General features: G+C 36.3%; 1 protein-coding gene across 1 annotated transcript in view; it reads right to left on the minus strand.

Moving 5' to 3' along the window:
- Positions 1 to 24,950, minus strand: part of AMMECR1 (AMMECR nuclear protein 1) — a 110,113-nt gene that overhangs the window by 4,845 nt on the left and 80,318 nt on the right. The window contains exons 3-5 of the mRNA XM_004471829.5: positions 19,269 to 19,383; positions 3,803 to 3,893; positions 1,952 to 2,048 (exon numbers count right to left, since the gene is read on the minus strand). Of these exons, the coding sequence (XP_004471886.2) occupies positions 1,952 to 2,048; positions 3,803 to 3,893; positions 19,269 to 19,383 (303 nt within the window). The remainder of the gene's footprint in view (positions 1 to 1,951; positions 2,049 to 3,802; positions 3,894 to 19,268; positions 19,384 to 24,950) is intronic.

Consider the following 24,950-nt stretch of genomic DNA (forward strand, 5'->3'; position numbering starts at 1 on the left):
TAATTTTTTAAAAAAAGAAAAAAAGCTTTTCTTAATCCCGGTACTCTTGAACTCACTTTTCTTTCCCATCTCTAGCCTTCTTTTCATTGCCACACTTTTCAAAAGAATAATGTGTATTTTCTACCATCAACCCCTCATCAGCCTCGCCTGGCTTCTGCTGCCACTATTCCTTAGAAACTGTTCTTTCAGGCCACCCCTGATTCTGCTTGACCTCTCCATTATAAGATCACTTGCCACTCCCTTTGGGAAGCTCTCTTGCAGGTTAGGTTCTATAACTTCACACTCACATTTCTCCCCCTGCCTTTCAGACTGCTTCTTATCTCTTTGACTATTCCACCTGTCCCTGCCTTGCAAGATTTTCCAACGTTTCTATCTTCAGTTCTTTGTCCTCTATAATCTCTCCCCTTCAGTGAACCTTACCCCCTCATAGCTTAAACTATGACCCCTTTACAGAGGACTCCCAACTCGTCATCTTTAGCCATGAGCTTTGTAAGCATACATTTTCAGTGGCTTACCTTCTAAGTAGACACTCCAGGAAGCACTTCGAATTCAGAATCAATGCAAAACATGACTCTCCTCCTGTGGTCCTTGCTTAATGGCATCACCTTGATCCCTGATATCTAGACTAAAGCCTTAAAGTCATCATTCTTTGATTACTTCTTCCCTGATGATGCCTAAGTCCTTAGGTTTCTTTTACCATATTTTCCTCTCCATTCCCTTCTTTCTCCCCATCTAACTGCCACACCTATATAGTTAACTTGCCTTTCACCTCTTTTGACCTGTTGCCACAGATTCTTAGATAACAGCAATGTCTGCTAGCTAATTTTCCCATTTCCAATTCCAATTCTAAACCTCTGCAAATCCATCCTGACTGACTCCCCTGTTTAGAACCCTTCCATAGCTACTATAATGCCTATAGAATCAGGTCCTAACTTCCTAGTTCATAACTCTATGATCTGGCCCAACCTACCTTTTGGGCCCTAATTTCCTCTAAAGACTCCACCTTCTAGATGTACCTTGAGAGGTCAGCCAAAACAGACCATTTACCATTCCTCAGAACTTGTTCTGTATATGCCTTAACTCTCAAGATCCTCTTTTGAGGGAATTCCCACCCCCCACCCTACCTCTGGTTTACACCTAAAAAATATTTACCCTGAATCTACCTCCTCTTTGAAACCTTCTGTTGTCCCCCATATATACCCTCCCTGGAATTACTTTTTCCCTACTATAGGATCTCATATCACCCATAACATTCTGCCTTGTATTAATAATTAATTTTGTACATGCCCTGTTACTCCCCTAGACTGTGTGAGCTTGAGGAAAGCAGAAATGGAGGCATTTTCTAACCCCTCAGAGCCTAGAACAGTCTGTTTGTAGACTATCAGAGTATTCATTGTGGTTTTTTAAAATTGAGTTAAATGGGAACAGCAACCCATTTTCCTTTAATGGGTTTGATATTTTCCTTTTAAGTAAGTATCCCTATTATTTTATGGAGAAATTTATTTAGCACTTGTGAGTCTCACTCAATTGTGCTCTTCAGCAAGCTTTCAGGGTTGACTTCTATCACTGCCAAAACTCTAAGGTTAAATTCAAAGTTGAGGAATGCTTATGAGAATCCTGGAGTTCTGCTAAGAAATGGCAAAAGCTAGCCAATTGCTAATTCAGGCACTTTCTTCAATAACATAGTCTCTAAAGTCTCAGAGGGCTTCCTTTTTACAAAGCCAGAGTAATCACACAGAGCTAAAGCTGGGAAGGATGGGTTCATATATCATATAGACTTTACTGCCAAGCAGAATTGCATTGTATCCACCCTCAGTATGGCCCTGCCATTCATTTCCACTCTGTTTTTGAAAAAAGAAGCAAGAATAGAGAGACCAAATATATCAAAGGGTTATAGGCATACAAATCAAAATGTCCTGGTTAGCCTTGCACTAGAAAATGCTTTTGGTACCTGGTCAGTTTTATGGTTTTCCTGAATTCATTAGTGATCGGAGCTTTGTATCCTCCTTTCCTCAGTAAAGAGTCTATGGTCTGAATATGGTCCCATCCTGTGGAGAACCAACCAGACAGGATACCATTCAAGCACATGAAACAAGCATCTCTGGTTAAATACAAAATGGCTTTGTAGAGGTCAACTATCACTATCATCAAATGCTATCAACCCCCTAAAATAATCACACAGAAGAACTAAGACTGCATCCTGTACAGAACTAGGTTAATCACTACACACCTTAAATTCTAGCTATAGAAGGTGTCTTAACATTGGTTTCTTTATATCAACCGCATTTGAAAGCAAGAAATTTAGGAGGCTGGCAGAAACTGCTCAATAGTGCTTTGTAGCAAACTGCAAGCACTATAATCTCCTCCAACAGTTACATCTTCAAAAGGAAGGGAAACACTTCAATATCATTGTGCCAACTCAGTAGTATTCAGGACTTTTACACTAACTCATAGTAATTGCTGTTCCTAATCAAGTGCATTTTTTTGTGTGTGCAAGAGTTGATGGCATTTCTATTGGTTCTGACATGGGATCATGTACTAGTATCTGAGGCACTCTATCTCTTCTGTATACATTATGATATCAATGACACTGTAGGTTCGAATCATTTTCTAAAGCAACCCAAATAAATCTTCAGACAGCTGCTTTAAAGGCTAACTCTCTTGTTTTAGCATTGAATGTGTTAAATTTTGCTGTTATATGTCTCACATGTATAGGAAACAAACACAGGCCAACCAAATTACAAACACTTTCTTATGAGAAGAAAACCTCTGTAAGATAAAGAAGAAATATAAATTTCAACTAACATGACACCAGAATTTAGTAATTGCTAGAAAGGATAAGATATTACAGAGGGAAAAGTTATTTTGTGTGACAGTGTCAGTTCATAAAGGTTAATGCTATATCCGTGAAATAGGAAAACATGTTGGTTAAGAACTGCAGACCGGGAAACGGACTTGGCCCAGTGGTTAGGGCGTTCGTCTACCACATGGGAGGTCCGCGGTTCAAGCCCCGGGCCTCCTTGACCCGTGTGGAGCTGGCCCATGCGCAGTGCTGATGTGCGCAGGGAGTGCCCTGCCACGCAGGGGTGTCCCCGGAGTGCACCCATAGGGAGAGCCGCCCAGCGCGAAAGAAAGTGCAGCCTGCCCAGGAATGGCACCACCCACACTTCCCGTGCCGCTGACGACAACAGAATCGGACAAAGAAACAAGATGCAGCAAATAGACACAGAGAACAGACAACCGGGGGAGGGGGGGAATTAAATAAATAAATAATTTTTTTTTAAAAAAAAAAAAGAACTGCAGACCAAGCATATATAAAAAGCCCTAATATTTTATGATTTCTCAATGCCCTTAATCTTAACAGGAGATCTATAATCTTAATATTAGTAAAATGACTAAAGGCAACCGCCTAAGAATGAAATATATTGATACTCACAATGAACTGTATTGGCTGACTATTAAACAAATGGCTTGTATATGTCCCAAGGCTACCACACAGTGGAATATGGGAAAACGGCACCTCAAAAGCAAACTGCTGTCTGAAGTAAAACCCAAATTTTACAAATCTTTATTTTTTAAAAAGTATACTTTTGTGTATTTATGCTGTCAAACTTCAGTGTAGACAATCAACTTCTGTGTAATTTACTGACTTGATACAGATATTGCAGTGGCAATGGTGGAAGAATTATTTCTTATAATTTGACATTAATTATCAGACATAACTGCAAGGTCAACTATGGCATTTCAATCTGTATATTTCTTTAAATTCTTCACTAGGTCATATGAAATAAAGTACAAAGACCTTGCTCCTTTGCAACCTCCGGTAGGTAGGTGGCGGTGCGTTTTGATCCTTTTTCATTGATGAATTCTATTCTAATGCCGTGTACACCCACCTGAAAGAAATCAGCAGTTTTATTAGTACAGTCTTCTTCATAGGAACAAAAATAAAAGGTTATAATTTAATTTTCAAGAGAATGCAGATCGTATTTTCCCCTTGTTTTTGGAAAGGCATATCAATATTATCCTTCCAAAGCTTTGGCTGTGGGTTATGAAGGCATTAATGAAGCTTTGGAGATGGAAAACATTTATTTACATGTACCCAGTATGTGCTGGGCTATGTTATTCTGTTTGGAACTGGAATAACCATTCTGGGGTTGTGTATTTAGAATAATAAGGTAGATGGCAAGAATCCTTCCCCCACTTCTAAACTGTGGCTCATGACAATAAAGAACTAGACAAAGGGAAATGACTTTGAGACAGCCAAACCACTGTCCTATTTTGCAGATACAATCACCACTACAGATCAAGTTCCAAAATTTCTGGTGCTGACTGCCTCCCAAACTGTCTAGTCCCTTTAAAACCTTGAATTATATGTAATTAAGCAAACATGGTCAGATACTATGGGGGGGGGGGGGGGGAAACTGGCCCCTACATCATCATCCATTACAGATAAGATTTCTAAGAATGTATATGGCTTAAAGTGGGCCATCTACATCATTGCCCTTAAACACTACTACTGAATTTAAGAGCAATAAAGCTTTTAAATAACTTTGGGGCAGGACATTGTTGTACAGTCTTTAGATCAGGAGTTCTTAACCAGGGTCCATGCACTTGAATTGAAATTCAAAAAAAACACATTATTCTTGTGGGGATGTTTTGGTGCAGGTGTGATATGTATATTAAATAACACAAAGTATAGTGTAGACTTACTTAGTAAGTGGTGTGCGATTTTCAACTGACAGGCAAAGGGGTCCATGGGGAAAAAAAAAAAACGGTTAAGAAACCCTGCTCTAGATACTAGCCCAGAGACCACTATGACTTCATTAGGTAAAAGAGGCAAATTTTGGGTGATGCCCTTAAAAAAGGTAGTCTTCTAAGCAAGTGTGGGCAATCTCTTCCTAAAATTTTTATTAAATGTACTATTTCTTTGATTGGCGTACAATAAAAGGAATCTATCCTTTTCTATGATATAATAATGTATCAACCTAAAGATCATAAAAAGTTCTTAACTCCTTTGTAAACCACTAAAAGTAAAAATGAAATTTCAAAAGCATAACAACCTCATTCCATTTTCCCAAATCTATGGTTGCTTTAGATCAGTGATCCCAAGTTGAGTACAAGGCCATCCAAAGTAGTAGTGGGAAGCTGGAAGAACGTGTAAACATTATAACCCAAGAAAGGGCTTCTTTTCAAAGCAGTTAGGTGCAGTCTATAGACCTTTACATTTTCCATCAGTATAGATATAAAGGTCTAGAAGTAGAGGGCAATGGAAACCTCTTTTGCTTCTGCCCTTATCCTGAAATTTTTCATTTTCTTTTTTTGTGGGGGAAAGTCCTCTGGGAAACCCAGTTCATTTTTTACCCAGGTCTTCTCACATCCATCCATTAGAGCCTGTTGGATCTTCTGAGCAGTTTATGTTTTTTATTAAGACATATCTCTGTGGCTATTTATTCTATCTATTTAATATCAGTATTCTTATGAATCTCCTGTTGAAAATGCAACTATGGGCAGCTATTTAAAACACTAACACAATAAGTCCCCCCTCTCCCCCAATACCCTAAGGGAAATAACTATGGACAGCTGAGAAAAAAATTGAGTGCTTAGCTATTGACATCTCCAGGATAAAGGACATCTACTAAGCTCCCCAATGCCTCACATAATAATGAGACAATGACAAATTTGCAACAGTCTCTGTATATGGACTTTCTGATCAATGACTTTGAATTTCTCCCTTTGACAATATCAGATTCTTTAAACTTTTAAAATATATATATATAGCAAAATTTATGTTATCATTCACTAAAGTGAATTTGAATCAACTCTATCAAAAATTTGTCATGTTAAAATTGAAAAGAATATTTGCTGTTTATTAAGGTGTCTAGTCAAAGTTGTTAAGAGGAAGAATGCTTCCTTATCTGTGAGACAAAAGTACTAAACTAAATCAGTGGCATTCCACTGGCCACAAAGTTTATCAGGATTTCAGGAGTTTTCATGCTTAAGCAGGTGTAGAGTTTGAAAAAAGAACAACTCCCTCAGTTATTTTTATTCTAGGTGAACTAGATAACCTCTAATAACCACTCTATGTCTGACAAACTGTGGCTATGTATTGAAAAAACATGATTTCAGCAAATTAAGAGGGGTGTAGTTTAGATACATATGTCCTTTCTTTATAATATACTCTGTACTTAAAAAATTTTTTTTTCCAGAGATTTTAAAGCCTAGTAATTTAACAATTAAAAGAGATTCACTGTTAATTATCATTGCAAATAATATCTCAATCAAGCAGTTATTACCAAGAACAGAGTTTAAGACACAAAATGAAGGGTACAGTAACAAAAACAGAAATTATTCACCAATAAGATTGTTTTTACTTTTGTGTTTTGGAAAGGTTCCACCATCAAATGTGATATTAAAAATTATCATTAAAATTTCCCCATTTTGAATTAGTACTACATTTTCAATTGTAATTCTTTTCTGGATTCCAATGATTCTGAACAATTGAAAGCCCTTATAGAGTGAGTGGTATGTATGGTGATTTTAAAATGAATCCTTTGTGAGAAATAATTTATTTCATGGGGCACAAATATACTCCACAAAGATATAAAGCCAAAACCAGAGTGACTCATTATTTCAAACAGTACAATGAGAATGATAATATTCTTTTTTTTTTTAAAGAGGTACCAGGGATTGAATCCAGGACCTCATACATGGGAAGCAGCCACTCAACCACTGAGCTACATCTGCTCCCCAAGAGAGTAGGTTTTTAATTTATTTTTTAATATATTTTTATTTTAAAAAGATACCTAGATTACATAAAATGTTACATAAAAAACATAGACTTCAGCTCCTACACTCTGGTTTATTGGACTTACCCCACTCAGCTAACATGGAGTTGAAGAAGGTCAAACACCACACCATGGAGCCTAGAGTGCCTACAACTGAAAGCAGGAGGATTGCATCCAGCATCCATGTGGAATCTAAATCCCCTCTTGTTACAGATGTGGAGTGGACACAACAATTCCAAGGTCCACAGGATGGAGGAATCAGAGTATGGATTAGAGTGGACTTACTGATATTCTATTCATGAACTACTGTGATTAGTAATCGAAGAAAATGTGGCATTGGTGTGGAGAAAGTGGCCATGGTGGCTGCTGGGGGTGGGGAATGGGAGGAAGAGATGAGATGTGGAGTCATTTTCGGGATTTGGAGTTGTCCTGGGTGATGCTGTAGGGACAGTTACCAGACACTGTATGTCCTCCCATGGCCCACTGGGTGGAACGTGGGAGAGTGTGGACTATGAGGTGGACCACTGACCATGAGGTGCAGCAGTGCTCTGAGATGTATTCACCAAATACAATGAATGTCTCATGATGATGAAGGAGATGGTTGTTATGGGGGGAGGAGTAGGGTGAGGGGGGTGGAGGGTATATGGGGACCTCATATTTTTTGAATGTAATATTAAAAAAATAAATAAAGACAAAAAATATATAGGGGATTCCCATATGCCCCACTCCCCACACGTCCCATTTTCCCCACATTAACAACTTCTTTTATTAGTGTGGTACATTCATTACAATTAATGAACACATTTTGGAGCATTGCCACACAACAGCATGGATTATAGTTTACACTGCAGTTTACACTAAGAGAGTAGGTTTTTTTGTTTGTTTGTTTTGTTTTTAAGAGATACCAAGTATCAAACCCAGGCCCTCACACATGGGAAGCAAGCACTCAACCACTCGAGCTACATCCAGATAATATTCTTAATAGAGTCAAAGAATAGCTTTTTGTCACCTTTTGAGCAACAGCATTTTCCTTACTCTCATGACCATAAGCACTGCCATCAAATAGTCTTACTACATAATCAAAGCAGGAGAGTGGAAAATGGCCAGATGTTGAGTATGACCAATTCTGGCCAACCTGTATAAATCATTAGCTTTGCAAATTAAGTCATCTCTACTGAAATGAGCACTGAAATGAATTTTGTAATATTTCAAAGAAGCATCTGTCATAGCTGTAACTCCAAAATGTAACCCTCATGCAGAAAAACTGCAACCTTCCTTATACAGATTGGAAAATCGTTTGGCCTAGTGGCATCTCAAGAGAAGAAGGTCATAGTTGTAATGATCAGCTAGATAGGAGACCAGCTAACCAAAGAATTGGGATTCTCTGAAGCAAACTTGCTCTTAAAACTATTATCACAGTAACTTTCTCTTTCTAAGCATGGATAAGGAGATAGCATGTGGGAAAACTATGTCACTAGACATACTCCCCTAACTAATCCTACCACTGCCCAAAGTACAGCCAGGTGGGCAAAAACTGGATATTTGCAAATCTGACCTTATGGGAGTCTGCAGGTCATTTCTCAAATTATTAGAAGGTCCTTGCTTTCAAGGTCCATCAGCTGTGATAATATCCTTTTAATCAAGACTGTACTTTTGCTAAGCAAAGCTATAAATCAACTTGCATGATAGGAAATTAAATGTAGGACTTAAAGATAAGAGGATATGGAATTAAAACAGAGCTGTATCTGTATGTGCTAAGAGATCATTAAGACCAGGTCAGCAGAGTCCTATGTCATGCTAAAAGAAAGCCATATTTATTCTGAACAATTCCATAGCAAGCGATTTTTATCAATGCTATTATACAATCTTTTATTTTTAATATTGCTCAGAGTGATTAAATATCAAGATTAATGTTAAGACCCTAAAATATATCTTGATTATCTGGGGTTGATTATCCAGTTGGGGGATTATTTATGCATCCCCAACTCCACCTGCCTCAGCCCCATCCTCTTTTCTCTCTCGTCCATTTCTCTATTTGTTCACTTCTCTATCAGACAGCATGTGGGCACAGAAGAGATACACGCAAATTAATCAATTTTGCTACACAGTAAAAGGTTTGATGGGAGAAGAGATTATAAATAATGGCTAAAATGAAGCTTCTAGACTGTCAGCAGATTTCATTTATCCTTGTTATCTGGCCCCTTGTTAGAAATGTGGCTTCATTTAAAACTATTATCCTCTCATGCAATGACCCTCACCACAGGAGCATTAAAAAAATAAATACCCTCTCACTCTCCCACCCCATTATAATACACGGTCCATATTATGCTCCTCATACTCACAAATGCACAATGAAAGTTTAGAATACCCCAGGCTGTCTGTAAGGTTCAGCATTGTAATGCCCTAGTAGTACTACAAAAAAAGTCTCGCTTTACTCATGAGCCTAAGCAGCAAGCCCACAGTCTGAATACGTTGAAACATGAAAAAGAAGAGCCATCTGGCTAAAAGCATCAATGAATATAAGATGTACTCTGGCTAAGTCGAATAGGCTCCATGCATTTGGGTCCACAATAAGCTCCATAGGTCCTTACCCTCAGAGCTAAATTTGCCTCTGTCATATCCTGGCCAACATAGAAACAATCTTCTTCCTTGGGTTATATCTTGTCTCAGCAAATGCCACAATTAGTCCCACTCTTCCCCATTTTCAGAACCAAATGCTTTGTTCCCCTATAGTAACATGGCCATAGCTCACTCCACTGATTTTCGATGGGTTTACCTTGAATACAAAATATCAGGAGGTCAAGGAGTTTAAAAGTTGTCTGAAATGTCCTTTTGATTAAAATCATTTGGAAAAAATATGCTTTGCAATTAAAGCAGCCAGGTATCAGCCATTCATGTAAGACTGATCTGCCAGGTTCAATATACCAGTTCTGTTGAATTGAATGAAAGGACTCTGTTCCTAAAGACAGGAGCTCAGGATGTCTGGCACACCACCCTAACCTTTAGAGGCTGGCATCATAGAAGACACGGATGCTCTCCCACAAAACGGCCGTTGGTACCATGGACAGGAACTAATATTACATTGGACAGTTCATGGGTCTGACCCAGAGTCTGACATTTCCTATATTCTTAGGAGGAAAAAGTTATGAGTCGTATTTTTCTTAAAAGCACAAAAACCACAAGGCATGCAGCATGCTCCATTCCTTCATTCATAGCCCCACAGTATCATTCTCCTCCAACCCCAGCTTGTGAAAACAGTGACTCTTCCTTTTTTCCAATGAAAGCAAATTCAACATAAATGAGGAAAATACTTCAAAATTGAACCTCCTTATTTTACTATTTATCCTCAAGCAATCCTTCTTTGAGCAAAAAAAATTGCTTTTAATCATGAAGGCTGATAATTTATACATATCTTAAAGAATCACTTCCCCCAATCCTAATACCACCAAAAAAAACCCCACAACAAACTAAATATTACCCAGATTTGACCATCAAATCCTCAGAGTTAGGACCCTGCATTGCTTCAATCCAATCACCAATTTGAAAAGCAAGTCTAAAGTTTTTAAGGTGCCCATTTGATTAACATGACCCCTTTGGAATCTGCTCAAATAATAAATTGTTAAAAAGTGTTGCTGTGATTGAGCTTATTTAATTACTCAGTGATTTTTACTTTTGTAAACATTGAAAATTATAAACATGGATTTTTTTCCTGTTTACAAAAGTAGTATGTACATATTACTATATATATATATTTTATAGAAAAGTATAAAGGAGAAAATTAAAGTGACATGTAATTCTAGGAGCATCTAGAGATAACTCTTGCCTTAGTGAGTTAAAAATAATTTTTTCCTGAACCAACTGAGTTGTCACCAAGGACTATATTTTTAGATTGTTTTTATCCATTATCAGACTAGTTCCTGTAACTGTCCTTGCTTTCAAATATACTTTAAGTGAGTAGCTTTTAGAAGTAGAAAAATACTGAAAACATAAATAAAAAAGATAACTGATTGCAAACCACCACTTAGACACATGTAACCTTTTAACATATTCTATTAAAAAGCCTTGCATCATCATCTACCTCAACTGAGGTTGTTTTCTGTTATTTTGTGAAAACAACTGCAAAGGTCCCCTTGACCAAAATACATATGTTTTGTTCTTCTCTAAAATCCCTGCCAATTAGTCACCTTTAGCTCAGAAATTAGTTCACTCTCCATGGACCAATTCTTGGCCTTTGCAGAGCTTACCAAAGGACCAATTAGTGCCAATTTTGACTCATGCAGGATACTTAGACATCTTGTCTATCTGGAACACAAACCTGACACTTTATTTCACAAAGGCCACTGAACAACATCCTGATAACATTTATTTTTAATAATTTACCCACAACTTTAAAATACCTGAACTATCTAATAAGTATCCCTATGAACTTGTAAAGAATTAGCAAGATTTTAAATAAAGCATGGCTAACGAAGAGATGCTTTCAAAGCTCCAAAGCCAAACATGTTTATATATCATTTGCAATGGAAAAAATAATTTGGTCTTACTCTTAAGGTTTTGCAGAGAACAAGTGACAGACAGCTCAGAGTGCAATTAAGGGAAAAAAACAGTTCTCTGTAATGATTAATTACATTGAGCATTCTATAAAAACTGAACATCTTGAAGCTTTCCAAGGAAAGTTCTGGCAACACAGGTGACCTTTAAATAAAAATAAAAAGACTGCTTTTCATCAAAAGTTAGTAAAATATATTCCTACCATTTTTAAAAAAATGGAATAAGAAAGGGAGTGAATTTATAGACAAGGAAACTAGAGTTACATAATTTTCTTAAAATCTAGAAATGTGAATTCGTTTACTTTTCAAAGGCTGGGGGGAAAAATCACCTCTTGGCAAAAAGATAAGAGTGTAAAATAATGTTGTTTACCTAATAAGAAACTAAGAAAAAAAATGCTGGGCATTATATATCCTGCCATAACCCAGTAAATGGACTGGGGGAGAGTGCAAATTACAAGGTCAACTATAATCCATGCAGTGCAGCAGTGCTACAAAATGTATTTACCAAATGCAATGAATGTACCACAATAATGGTACATTGGGAATAATGGAATGGTACATTGGGAATAATGGAATGGAAGTGGGAAGAGTGGGGGGGCGGTATATGGGATCCTCTTATATTTTTTAATGTAACATTGTTTGTGACCTATGTATCTTTTTTAGTCAATAAAAAATAAAAAAGCAGCCCACCCCAAAAATGCAAAAACTAATAAATGTAAATAGAAAAAAAATCTTATTCATATTATAGGTATACAGTGAGTATCTGAGTCAATGCATTTTTATTCAGTCTATAAAAGACATTTGTTCCTAAAAAATTACACGTGGGTTGAGTTTGTGTAAATGAATGAATTCTAAAGCCACATAGTGAGCCCTTCTGCAAAGCAAAGCATCTAACTGCAAAGTGAATGTATTTGATTAATTTGGATTTACATTATAATGTTGACTTAAAATAGGGGATGAAGCAATAAAATAGAGGTATTTATGGTTCAGAATATTTTTCTCCCAAAGAGAATTCTTTTGTGAAAAAGAAATCTAGAATGTATCATTTTAAAAACTAGAGTATTTATTTTACTTTTGGTGCCTACATTTAAGTTGGTAATGGTATTTTTAAAGTTAGGGAACTCTTCTTATGACTTCTAAATGGCTAGTGGGTTCATCATATAAAGTTAAATGAAAACAGCAATAGAAAAAAAGGATTCGCAGACATACTTTCAGTCAGAAGGGATATTAAGTATGATTTAGTCCAACTTTTTCAGATTTTTATGAAGAAACTGAGGTCCAGAAAGGCCACTGTCCAGTGGCCATCAGGAGTAGAAACTGAGTTTCCTAATATGCAAAATTCAGCATTCTTTTAATGAAATGCTGGGGATGCACACATACAGGCAAACTGTACACAAAAGAATAGACTATAAAGGAACCCTACACAAAGGGGAGGGAAGGAGTTTGTGGATTATGGGAGAAGAAGAAAACTCCCCCCACCGCCTAAGAATGGATTACACAGCCCATTTCACTAAGGGAACCAACAGTGAATGAGAATTTTTATGCATTGAATCACCTTCTAAGAAATTACTTTTTTTTAAATAAAGATTTATTTATTTCTCTCTCCCCACCCCCTTGTTGTTTTGCACTTGCTGTGTATGTTCATCTTCTTTGTTTCTTTTAGGTGGCACTGGGAACTGAACCTGGGACCTCCAATGTGGGAGGGAGGCACCTAATCACTTGAGCCACCTCCATTCTCTGCATTGTTGTGTCTCTCGTTATGTTTTTCTTCTTGTGTCTCTTGTTGCGTCATCTTGTTGTGTCAGCTTGCCATGCCTGCCCATTGCCGCCAGCTCACTGTCTTCTTTAGGAGGCACTGGGAACCGAACCATGGACCTCCCATGTGGTAGGCAGGAGTCCATCACTTGAGCCACATCTGCTTCCCCACTTTACTTTTTAAGACTTGCTTTCAACTAGACTTCTTACACATTGATTTATTTATTCACAGAAAGCTCTTGCTAGATGACCAGGAAGCACTGAACTATTTTCTTCCAATGTTCCATGGGGAAGACTAAATTATCATAATGATAGTGACATTTTCAGAAATCTCAAGGACCCTGGGAAAATACTGTGAAAAACATTTTCCTAGATATATCAAGGGCATTCTTTTTATTTTTAAGCAAGAATATTAAGTTAGAAAAGAGGCAAAGCATGGTGTTATATCAAATTGGTGAAAATAAGGGAGAGGGTGAAAGAACATATACAACTTGAAGTAATTTCTCTCGGTCACTTTTGAAGTATGTTCACCATGTGTATGAATGGGAATGCTGTTTTCAGGGGTACAGAAAAAGGTAAACTTTATTAAGGGGGATGGGGAAGGTAAAAAGAACACCACCAACTTCTAAAGTATATGGGAGATAATGATGGTAGCCCATTTATTCATCTCATCTGTTTACTCTCATGAAGGCTGTTACAAAAGCGCCCTATTATTAACTGCAAACGAACACGTCAGAAATGGAGCTGTGATGACTCAAGAGGTGTGCTTTGGAGGCTGCTTTTCAAGTGAAGTGCAGTTCTCCGAGTACTCGGAGTCCAAAAAGGCTCACATACAATGACAGATGCTTTGGTCCTTTAGTGACAGAGCCAGACTAGGGCCTGAGGGTCCAGCTTTATAATCCAGGGACAGATTTCTGGCCTCATGCAAGAATCATGCTGGCTAGCCTCATCCCAGCAAGAGTTGATTCTCTGTAAGTGTTGTGTGCTAAGAAGGAACAGTTTAAGGACCACAATGTATTGCCCAAGAGACAGTTGTACAGGCAGGTTATCAGTGATCAGATTATCAGTGATCCAGGGAGCTAGCTTTGCTTTAGTTTGTGAAAATCTCATTAACCTATTGAGATATGATCCAAGGGTCTGCTTTAGGATACAGAAAATATTTTTTCCTGATGCCTTCAAACGAACTTGTCTCTTAAAGCACAGAAATGAAAAAACATGCTGGAATTCAATTTAGAAAATATTTTGATTTCCATCAACAAATTGCTACATCAGCTCCCACAATATCACCTGTAGCATACTTGCTAAAAAAGTTCTTCTACAGACAAAAAGCTTATTCATTTGTATCATCTTGAAAAAGAGCAGCTATGATGCAGTTCAGATGCAGAGTTGCCCCTCAAGTCAAACACCAACTACCATAATGATATTGGTTTTATATCTTTTCAGATCTTTAAAAAAAAAACATGGCTCCCAAACAATTTAATTGTACTAGTTCTAAGCTATATATCGTTTTCAAAGACTCCAGCACACTGCACAAGTTTTTTTTTTCTTTCTGAAACATTGTTGTCTGTTAATCATCCTGTCATTTAGAATTAAGATAATCCTGTCAATTGCAAAACACAGAACAATGGTGATGGGTTCTGTTCAAATGCAAGGCAAAACATACTGGCTTTCTCCTTAGGTGAGCAATTTTCCTCATTTAACCACCATTTTAACCATGCAGACAGATATTTCAATTTATCAGTTCGTGAATTTTCCCCAAATTTGATTAATTTTGATTTACATATCCTCCTTCTCCCTACTAGGGCAATGAGTAGATCTTGATGCAGGCAGTGATCAGTGATCTTCAGAAGGGTAGGACTACTCTCCCAATTCTTTTTATAACTTGTATGGGTGTCTTTTGTTGCTTTTAATGACAACCCAGATTTCTTGAGAAACTACCTATAGACATTCATGTGTTGCAATCACTTATTTTGAGGAAATATAACATATGGAAGCATTACTGATCATTCTGTCAATTCAGCAGTCTCTTGAAACTAATTACACCCACCTGTGAAACCACTGCTTACTCATTCCTTGCATTATCAAAGAGAGTTAGCACATTCTACCCTCAAAAAGAAAAGTCTCCAGTAAATCTTCAGTTCCTCCTAACTGCCACTGTAAAATTAGAGACATGTTACCAAAACAGAATTCCCAAATAAACTGAGTTAAAAGCCTTGGATAAAGAAGACAGTAAGAGGGTAGCCAGCCCTCGGGCAGGCAGCTCACTTGTTTAATGATCATTTGAAAATTAGGTGGCCATTACCACTGGAGACAGTCCTGGTCCTCACAACCACAGAGATCTCTCTTGTTATGGAAGTTATGTGCTTCTAAGCACTGGGACTTCTAGACTTTGCCCCTTTCCTGCTTTTTCATCCCTTCAATTAGAAATTTTCATCCCAACGTGCCTTTTTATAGTCTTTGTGGATGCTCTTGCTCATTCCTTCAATTAGGAACTCTACTGTGGTAACACACTTCACCTGTGGGCGTCAACTCTCAAATAGTACTTCTACCAGGAAAGTCCAAAGTTAGAGGCTTTTGCTTATGTTAAACATACTCATTACCACCTTTGATTAAAATTCTGGGGTAATTCCCTTGTTTCCTCTCTGGCATAAACATAGACACGACTCGGCACTTCAGGTTAAAAACAGATATCTAATAAAATTAGATAGCCACATCCATTAGTTCATTCTTGGAAGAAAAGTTATACCTATTTGATAGTGTGATATTTCTCAAAGTAAAGAGTATGCACTTTCATAATACCGATCAACTTCTCATAAAAGAAATTCTCAATATAAATAATAAATTACAAAGATAAACCAAAGGCATAATTGTCTTTTAAATGACTGTATATTCAATATGATCTCAGCTGCATAAACAAATATGCAGATACACTTAAAAAAGATACAGAAAAAAAAATGGAACGAAATATACCAAAAGGTTCACAGTAGTTATCTCAAAATGGTAGTGTTATGAATGATTTGTATTTGTTTCTTTATATTTTTGGAATTTTTAAAGCTTTCTTCATAAGTTAGGATTACTATTATGGACAGTAAGTTTATTGATATATAATTTTTTACACTTTTTATTAAGTGATAAAACACATATAACATAAAATTTGTCATTTTAACCATTTTAAAGAATATGGTTCAATGTTGTGCAACCACCACCACCATCGAGAGTTGCAGAACATTTTTATCGCCGCCACCCACCAAAAAAAAAAACCTGTACCTATTAAGCAGCCATTCCCCATTCTCCTCTTCCCCTAGTCCCTGGCAGCCACTAATATAGACTTGCTTGTTCTAGATATTTCATATAAATAGAATCATACAATTTGTGCTTTTTTGTGGTTCACTGCTTTCACTTAGTATGATGTTGTAGCATATATCAGTACTTCATTCCTTTTAATGATTGAACAATAATATTCCATTGTACAGACATACCACATTTGTTTATCCACTCATCCATTGATGGACATGTGAGTTGTCTCAACTGTTTGGCTATTGTGAATAGTGCTGCTATGAACATTCAGGCACAAGTGTTTGTCTGAATATATATTTTCAGTTCTTTTCGGTACATACCTAGGAGTGGAATTTTATTGATAATTTTTAAAATATCTTTAATTTTTACTTTCTCACTCTGTGTTTAAAGTAGCAATGCTTTTTCAGAGTAATTAAGGATAACACTTAGAATACTATTCCCACAATGATAAAATTCCATTTTCAATCACTGCTATGGTAGTATTTTGTTTTTTAAGCCCAAATTCACATGCTTGCACTTAAATATAATCTTCACACTTAGATTTTGAGATCAAATTTACTTTTTACTATGATGAACTAACTGAAAAAGACATTCTTTTCCTCTTACCTTAGCCATTCTAACAATGCCTAATTTCAAATGCTTATATATTAAAAGCACAAAAATATAAATGCATGTATTTATCTTTTTTGCTTCAACAGGAAAGCAGCACTTAATAGATACCAACATTTAAGCCCTAAAGAATGTGCTAAACACCCACTAATAAGTAGAAGCAGTATAGAATTTTCTGGAAATTAAAGTTGGCAGATGGTGACCAGAGAGGATAAATGGGCCTTGAAGGAGTACACACTAACTGTTAAGTGCTTTACCCCTCATGCTTCATAACAAAAAATAGATACATCTCGAATATAAATCAAAGCCCAGTAATAGTAAAGTTGATTTTAGCTGTAGACAGTGCATGAAATAGGCCAAAGAGGATAACAGTGTACTCTGGGCTTTACCAGTTCTTGGTACCCACCCCCTCGTTTTTCTTTTCCCCAAAACATATGCACAGAAGCATGCATGTGACAGACATTCATTAATGCAACACATACACACATACAGCCAACACACACACACACTTCAGAACTATACTTCCAACTCAGTGGCTACAACTAAGAGAAAAAGTGTTTTTGTAAATCAGTCACCCCTGTGATCTCAGCCCCTTCTCCCACACTCACCACTACACACACATGCGTATACACACACTGCAATCCAGAAAAAATTCTAGCTAGAAAAGCAGCAGCGACAGCCTTAAAACAGCAAAAACCATCCCAAACTGTTACATATGTTCATAAACAGAGGATATGATTTGGGACCATTTGAAAATAAAGTACTGGGGAATATTTCCATAATACTGGTAGACTTTAAGAAAAATTTAAGAAAAAAAATAAAATTACAGGCAAAGATAAATTAGGAAACGTTCATTCTACAAAAGGTTTTACACATTCCAACTTTGCTAGGAATAGCACTATCAATTTTTTATTCATTTATTTCTTTGATGAAAACTTAAGATACTTTCATACTCTGATAATGCTGAAATAAACTCAACCACGTAACCAAGAATAAACAATTTAATCCTACTCTTTGCAGAAAAGTTTCTAAATAGCTCTGGCATAACAACAATTTATATCACATAGGTTTTCCAAATGACAATTAAGAACTTTATAAATGTCTTATCTGTATCTGGAAAAACTGAATTGCAGAGGAGCAAACTGTCCAGAGTCTCAAAAGGAATCAGGGCTCAACCCAAACTAAAATTCAAGTCCAAATAACTGTCAAGACCATGATCTGTCCACAACCAGAAAAATATCTGAGTTACCATGGGAGATGATCCTTCTAAAAAAGCATAATTAAGACATGTTATATCATAATGATACAGTAACGTCATTATGCATGTGTGTATGTGTGTGAGGGTGTGGGTGTACATGTGCACACAGGGGGGAGGGATGTACTGTGTACAACACTGAATTCTCATAGTTTCATTCTTACACCACTTTTTCATTCTTTTTATGTATATCTTTGCTACTATATAAGATGCTTTATAGTGGGGACCACATCTTACTACTTTTGGACATGTAGCATGGTGACTTGAATACAGCAGGCATTTAATAATGTGGACATGTTTGTGTGTAAAATTTCATGGGCATATATTCAACTATCTTCTCCCAACCACCAAAGCAAATCATGGTGAGAACCTTTGAACTTCATTAATCAGTGAACCGGACATATTAAAGAGGAATAAAAATATGGTCAATATAGACTACTCAGATAATGGCGATGCACAGAGATACCCGGGTATAACTTTAATATTTCTTGCTGTTGTGTTTAAGTACACAAGACTTAAGGTAGCCAAGAAGGAATTACATCATTTAACTCTAGCTACCTGACATTCTAGTATTATCCACAAGCTGATTTCTTTAATAGGTGTTATTATCCTAATCCTTTTGCTCCTTGATTCTGAGATGTATCCTCTGACCATCTAACTGCTTAATGGCAGTTACACCAGAGTGCACAGGAATGGAAATAAGAGGAGAAATAAATTCCAATCAGTCCTTCTTACCACTTATTAACAGCTTTTATAAGGTGCTCTTGTGAGACAGTAGGATAAAAATGAAGACCAAATTCAGTTTGGGGTTTACAACAGCACATAACAGGAGTTTACATTACTGCCCATTAAAAAATTCCTTCATTCTTATCACAGTTATCAACTGCAAGTTCTATTTGTTCGTGTTATTCTCTTACAGTAGAGAATGAGCTTAAGGAGTTATTTTCTGGGCCTGATTTTTAACATCTACTCAGAATTTACCTTTATTTTTTCTTTAAAAATTTTCTATAGTCTTACCTCCCAGTCCAAATAATCACAGACATCTTCAAAGTTAGTAAGCAAAGACACTGAGCAGAAAAGCCGTGGCAGCTCATCCCTTGTCATAGGGGGGAAACGGCTATCTTTAAGGGCACTGTTGAAAACAAAGCAAATATTAAAGTAATTACTAGACATGATATTTCCTAATTTCAAATGCAGACAATCATTTCAAAATAGTAAGAGATACAGAAAATCAGTAAGGTATCAAAGGAACCAATAATCTTTAAATCACTTAAAGACCCCAAAGATTCTCAAGTCATAATTTTTTCTCATTTAATAGATTGCACTTGCTAGCCAATCCTGTGACGACTTCAGTATAAAGAATGAATGACCAATTACATTTCCTGTACAGTCATTTCCTGGAGGATTTCCCCATTACTTGGAGAATCAGAGAATGTTTTGTTTTACTTTTGAGGGTAATATAAACCAGACTAGTGGAAACATTTGGGAAGACTTCTGGCCTTAGTCCTGGTAGAGAAAAAATATATTTGTGTATATATATGTATATATGTATGTAATACTGTAATAAAAGTTACTATTAAGTATGGCCAGTTACCATAGAACAGCACTGAAGTTCAAAAAAAGATCAAAATTTCATTTTCTTCAAGTAAAAGAAATCAAAGCATACAAAAATAATCATGCAAATTATAAACTAAAAATATAAGAATTTCAAGACCCCTATAAAGGAAATGACAAAAATTATGAAACTACAGGAAATAGGGCTAATCTAGGAAATAAAAGTATGATTATGAGACCATTAATCACATCAGTGGACTTCTGAGTACATCAACTTTGATTGTATCCTGTAATCAAGGCTAGTATATCATGGTGCCAAATTCTAGAAATCTCACTGTAAGAGACAAAAAGTTTGGAAGACCATACTTTTACTGTGACAGGATAGAAAAAAATATACGTGTGTATAAACATAAATATAAATAAATACACACACACGCATACACATAGGTTTTGTGTGTTCCTTAAAGTTTTAAAAGAAGCCACATCCTGGTCAAAAAACAAATACACCTCTGATTGCACACTACATTAATGATAATATGGGCATTCATGCCATCCACCTTTAAATGTCCTATATAGCAGCGAGGCTTAGAAAATGTTTTCACAGTTTAATCCCTAGAGGAGGAGCCTTACAAACTGCTTGGGTCATAACAAAGTTCTGTGGCCTTGGAAATAATTTAATCCCTTCTTCGGTGACTTCCCTCATTGCTGAAGTTTCTTTTTTTTTCCTTCCTTCTACTTTCCCATCCCTTCCTTTGCATTCTGAAACTACCCAATCTCTTGTGCAAATATGTCCCTAATGTTTGTCAGTATTTCCAATGTGTTTTAGTGCTCATTCCATCCTGCTATACGAAGGAAACTGCTTATATGATGAAATAAAGATGTTATGTTTTTTCTATTCAAAGAGCCAAGAGTAACCAAAAAATCAGGAAATCTTTGATAACTCATACTCTACGAACAGCATGTCACTATTTTATAATTTAACAATATATATTTCCTATGATTTGCCTTCTTTCATTTTCCTACCAGCAAACAAATTTTTAAAAAACATTTTCAAGTATTTATTCAAAACTAAAATAAGGATATATATTTGTGTGTGTACTCCCTCCCCCCACACACATATCTACACACTCAGACTAAAGAGATGTTCTAAAACATAGGCCAGAAGAATGCTTTAAAAACCAAAAGGCCAATCACATGTTCAGATTTCCTATTAAAAAGAAGAGAAAAAGAAACTTTATACATTAGAACGATATTTAATGTAATTTAAATAAACTTTTATAAGCTCAAGTAGTTATAGTAATATAGTCGATAACATTTCCATATGTATAACAGCTTTATTGAGATGACTCACAAACCATAAAATTTAATCTTTTGGTATGTAATGCAGTGGTTTTTAGTATATTCAGAGTTGTGTAACCATTACCACTATCTAATATCAGAACATTCTGATCACCCCAAAATGAAACACCATACTTATGAGCAGTTACTCCCCATTCCCCCAGCCCATGGCAACCACTAAAAGTAGTTTCCATCTATATAGGTTTGCCTGCTTTGGATATTTCATATAAACTGAGTCAAAGAATATATATAGCCTTTTGTCTGGCTTCTTTCATTTAGCATACCGTTTTCAAGTTTGGTCTATGCTGTAGCATGTATAGGTACTTCATCATTTTTATTGCTTAATGCTATTCTATTGTACAGTTATACCACATTTCATTTATCCATTCATCAGTTGGCGGACATTTTGGGTTGTTTCCACTTTTAAGCCATTATGAGTAAAACTTCTATGAACACCTGTGTACAAATTTTGTGTGGACATCATGTTTTCATTTCTCTCTTTCAGTACCTAGGAGTGCAATTGTTGGGTCATGTGTTCAACCTTTTGAGGAACTGCCAGACTATTTTTCAACGTGGCTGTACCATTTTACATTCCCATCAGCAGCATATGAAGATTCTAATTTCTCCACACCCAGAAAATATTTATTATTGTCCATCTTTTTTTATTACAGTGCTATGTGTCCTTTAATGAAGAGCTATTTGTATCTAGCTCAAACTTTTACATTAAAACAACACAGATGCTGAAATCTCCACACAGTTAACTTCTCAACATTTTGAGGCAACTTATCGCCATTTACATTATATCCTAGCAAACTAACAAAAGGTAAATTTTTTTGTTCAGTGTAAGTCAAACTGTTTCATATCAGTGAAAATTTTAAAACCCTAAAATATAACTGAGGGTCAGGATTGCAAACTATCCTCGTGATTTGGAGCCTTGTTGCTCAAACATTGTAAGTTTTTAAAACAAGAATGTTTAGGAAAGTGGATGTGGCTCAACCGATTGGGCTCCTGTCTACCATATGGAAGGCCCTGGGTTCACATCCCAGGACCTCCTTGTAAAGGCAAGCTGGCCTGTGCCCACGGAGAGCTGGTGCAGCAAGATGACACAACAAAGGGAGACAAGCAAACACAGAAGAACGTGACGCAAATGAACACAGAGAACAGACAGCAAGGGGGGGTGGGAATGATTAAGTAAATCTTTAAAAAAAGGAAGAAGAAAAAAAACCAAGAATGTTTAGAACAAGCAGTAAATAGGACAATGCCAGCGTGGGTGAGGAAAGTGACTGTGATGCCTTGCCATACCAGACTCAAATATTTTAACCTCAAAACTGTGAAATGGTAAAGGTACAGTAGTCATGATGGAAACAATCTGATTTTACAGAAACAGTCATTCAAACAGGACCTTTAACTCTTGCATTTTTTACCCAAACCTAAGTAACTTTTCATTAAATTCCTGAGATCCAAAAGGGAGGAATCCCTCACTGTCTCTAATACAAATTCCTAGGGAAAAGAACTAGTAATGAAAGCCTAGCAATGATTTAAAGGATTATAAAAAAGATGAAAAATGCAGCTGGAGACTGACCTCAGAGTACTAAGTTGGTGTGGATAGGTGATAAACAGGAAGATTCCAGTTCTGCTGAACCAAACTCTCTTTAGAGTACAGAATATGTAATGTTAAAGTCAAGACTTTAGAGGGGATACTACAGTCCAAAGTTAAGCAGTGACGTGCTCAAGGAGACCCTGCTGGATAGTCAGAGGTAGGGGTGCAACCCAGATTTTCTGACAAGTCCAAAATTCTTGCTAGTATCCACACTTTAGTTTCCACCTTTGAGTGGATTTTTAAAAAATTTAAATGGTTGCTTTACAAGGCAATTCTGATCTCATACCTGAGGTGCCCCTGCCTAAAGAAGATAAATCATAATTCAGTAGCACTTATTAGCAGCCAAAAGATAAATAGAGCTAGACTCCCTATCTACTGGAAGTCTGCAGGAGAAAAAAGGATTTTAAAATATTAATATTGTCCATGGAAAGCATTTTGTACTGAATTAGTGTCTGCCAATTTAAATTCTAGGCAGTCTAAGTGACAAACAAGAGGATCTTATAATAAATTTGTATGAATTTCTCTACTGGAATAGGAAGACGTTTTCCAATGTTTAAATACTGCTGGGTGGGGTAGGTGGGGAGCATGGACAAAACCAGCTGGCTGCTCTATTACCCATATGATGGATGGGTAAGGTTTAAACAACAGTTTAATTCACACACCAAATTCAAACTTATTCAATTCAAATTGGCACGTTTCCAAAAATATACTTTCCCTAATTAAAAAGCAGCATGAACATCTGTCAAAGTAAACATCTATCTCATGTTAAAGAGCACCCTAATGAAAATGAACATTTCAAGAAAGAGAATTAAAGAGTTTAGCTACCAAAAAATCAAAAGGTTTATGTCAGTGCCTGGAATGCAAAGATAGCTGAAAAGATGCAAAACCTCAGATATTACTAGACTTATAAACAACACAGCATATAACAGAAATGATTTAAATTAATCTATTTAGCTATTTACTCACTCACTCATTCATTCATTCGCTTTCCTAATATTGATGACCTTAACCAGTTACCCAGTAAAAAGTTACCAGACTGAGAAGGGCTTCATTTTACATTTTTCAGGACAAGATAGTAATTAAAAATAAAAACTTAAAAGCCTTCTTTGGATAAGGTGGGCAAAAACACAAATCAGGCATAAAAGAAAAAGTTTCTTTGTGAGGAATTTCAATTGTCTAGAAATTCCATATTCTGCCTTTATTCATCATAGCTTCTGGAACAGACTGCACATGTGGTATGTTTGCAATCCAGAAACTCAGAATACTAGAATCCCAAATCTGATCTGAAAAATTACCCATAACATCTCTTTCACCTTAAGTAGCAATTTTAACTTCCCAAAAGTAAAAGAACAACAAACATAAAACAAAATACATAAAGGTGACTAACTCTTCAAACTTAAGGGTAAAGAGAAACAAAAGACACAATTATGGTTATGGAAGAAGGAAGGGAATCTTGTTTCTCTGAGGGCTTCAACCCAAAAGAAAGTTTTTGATTGAAAGCTATATGTAAAGTGTTATTTAATTATAAGATTTTTCCCCTTAATGAATTTCACCTACTTACTACTCAATGGACATTAACATTTAAAAATATTAATTCTAATATACATATATTTTAATGTGATATGATGAGTAATTAATGGGGAATGAAGGAAAGAACTAAAGCGGAGGTTCTTAGCAAGGGGTCTGTGAGCTTGAACTGAAATTCAAAAAAATTATTCTTGTAGAGACATGTTGGTACAGGTGTGATACATTTATTAAATAATACACAGTATAGTGTGTACTTAGTAAGGGGTCCGTGGTTTTCACCTGACTGGCAAAGGGGTCCGTGGAACAAAAGGTTAAGAGCCCCTGAACTAAAGGAACAGAACAAAAGAGAGAGATGGTAGAAAAGAAGGAAAGAAAAAGAAAAGGGAATATATACCAAAAAAAAAAAAAAGAGGGAGGAAGAGAAAAGCAAGAAACATAAGAAGGAAGTGAGGAGTAAAGAAAGAACACAAAAGGAGGACACTTAGAAAGGGTGCAAAGAGAGAAAGCAAGGAAGTAAGAATGGAAGGATGAGAGGGAGAGGGAGATAAAGGGTGACAAGTTCTGTAAAATTCTAAGATATATTATTTGGCTCCTATCCTATGGGAGTCACTTAGGCTTTAGAGTGTTATCACCTACTGTCCTCTGATTAGCTCAAAGTTCCTGAATTGCTCTAATCCTGA

This window comes from Dasypus novemcinctus, chromosome X (assembly GCF_030445035.2).
Source record: "Dasypus novemcinctus isolate mDasNov1 chromosome X, mDasNov1.1.hap2, whole genome shotgun sequence".
Lineage (NCBI taxonomy): Eukaryota > Metazoa > Chordata > Mammalia > Cingulata > Dasypodidae > Dasypus > Dasypus novemcinctus.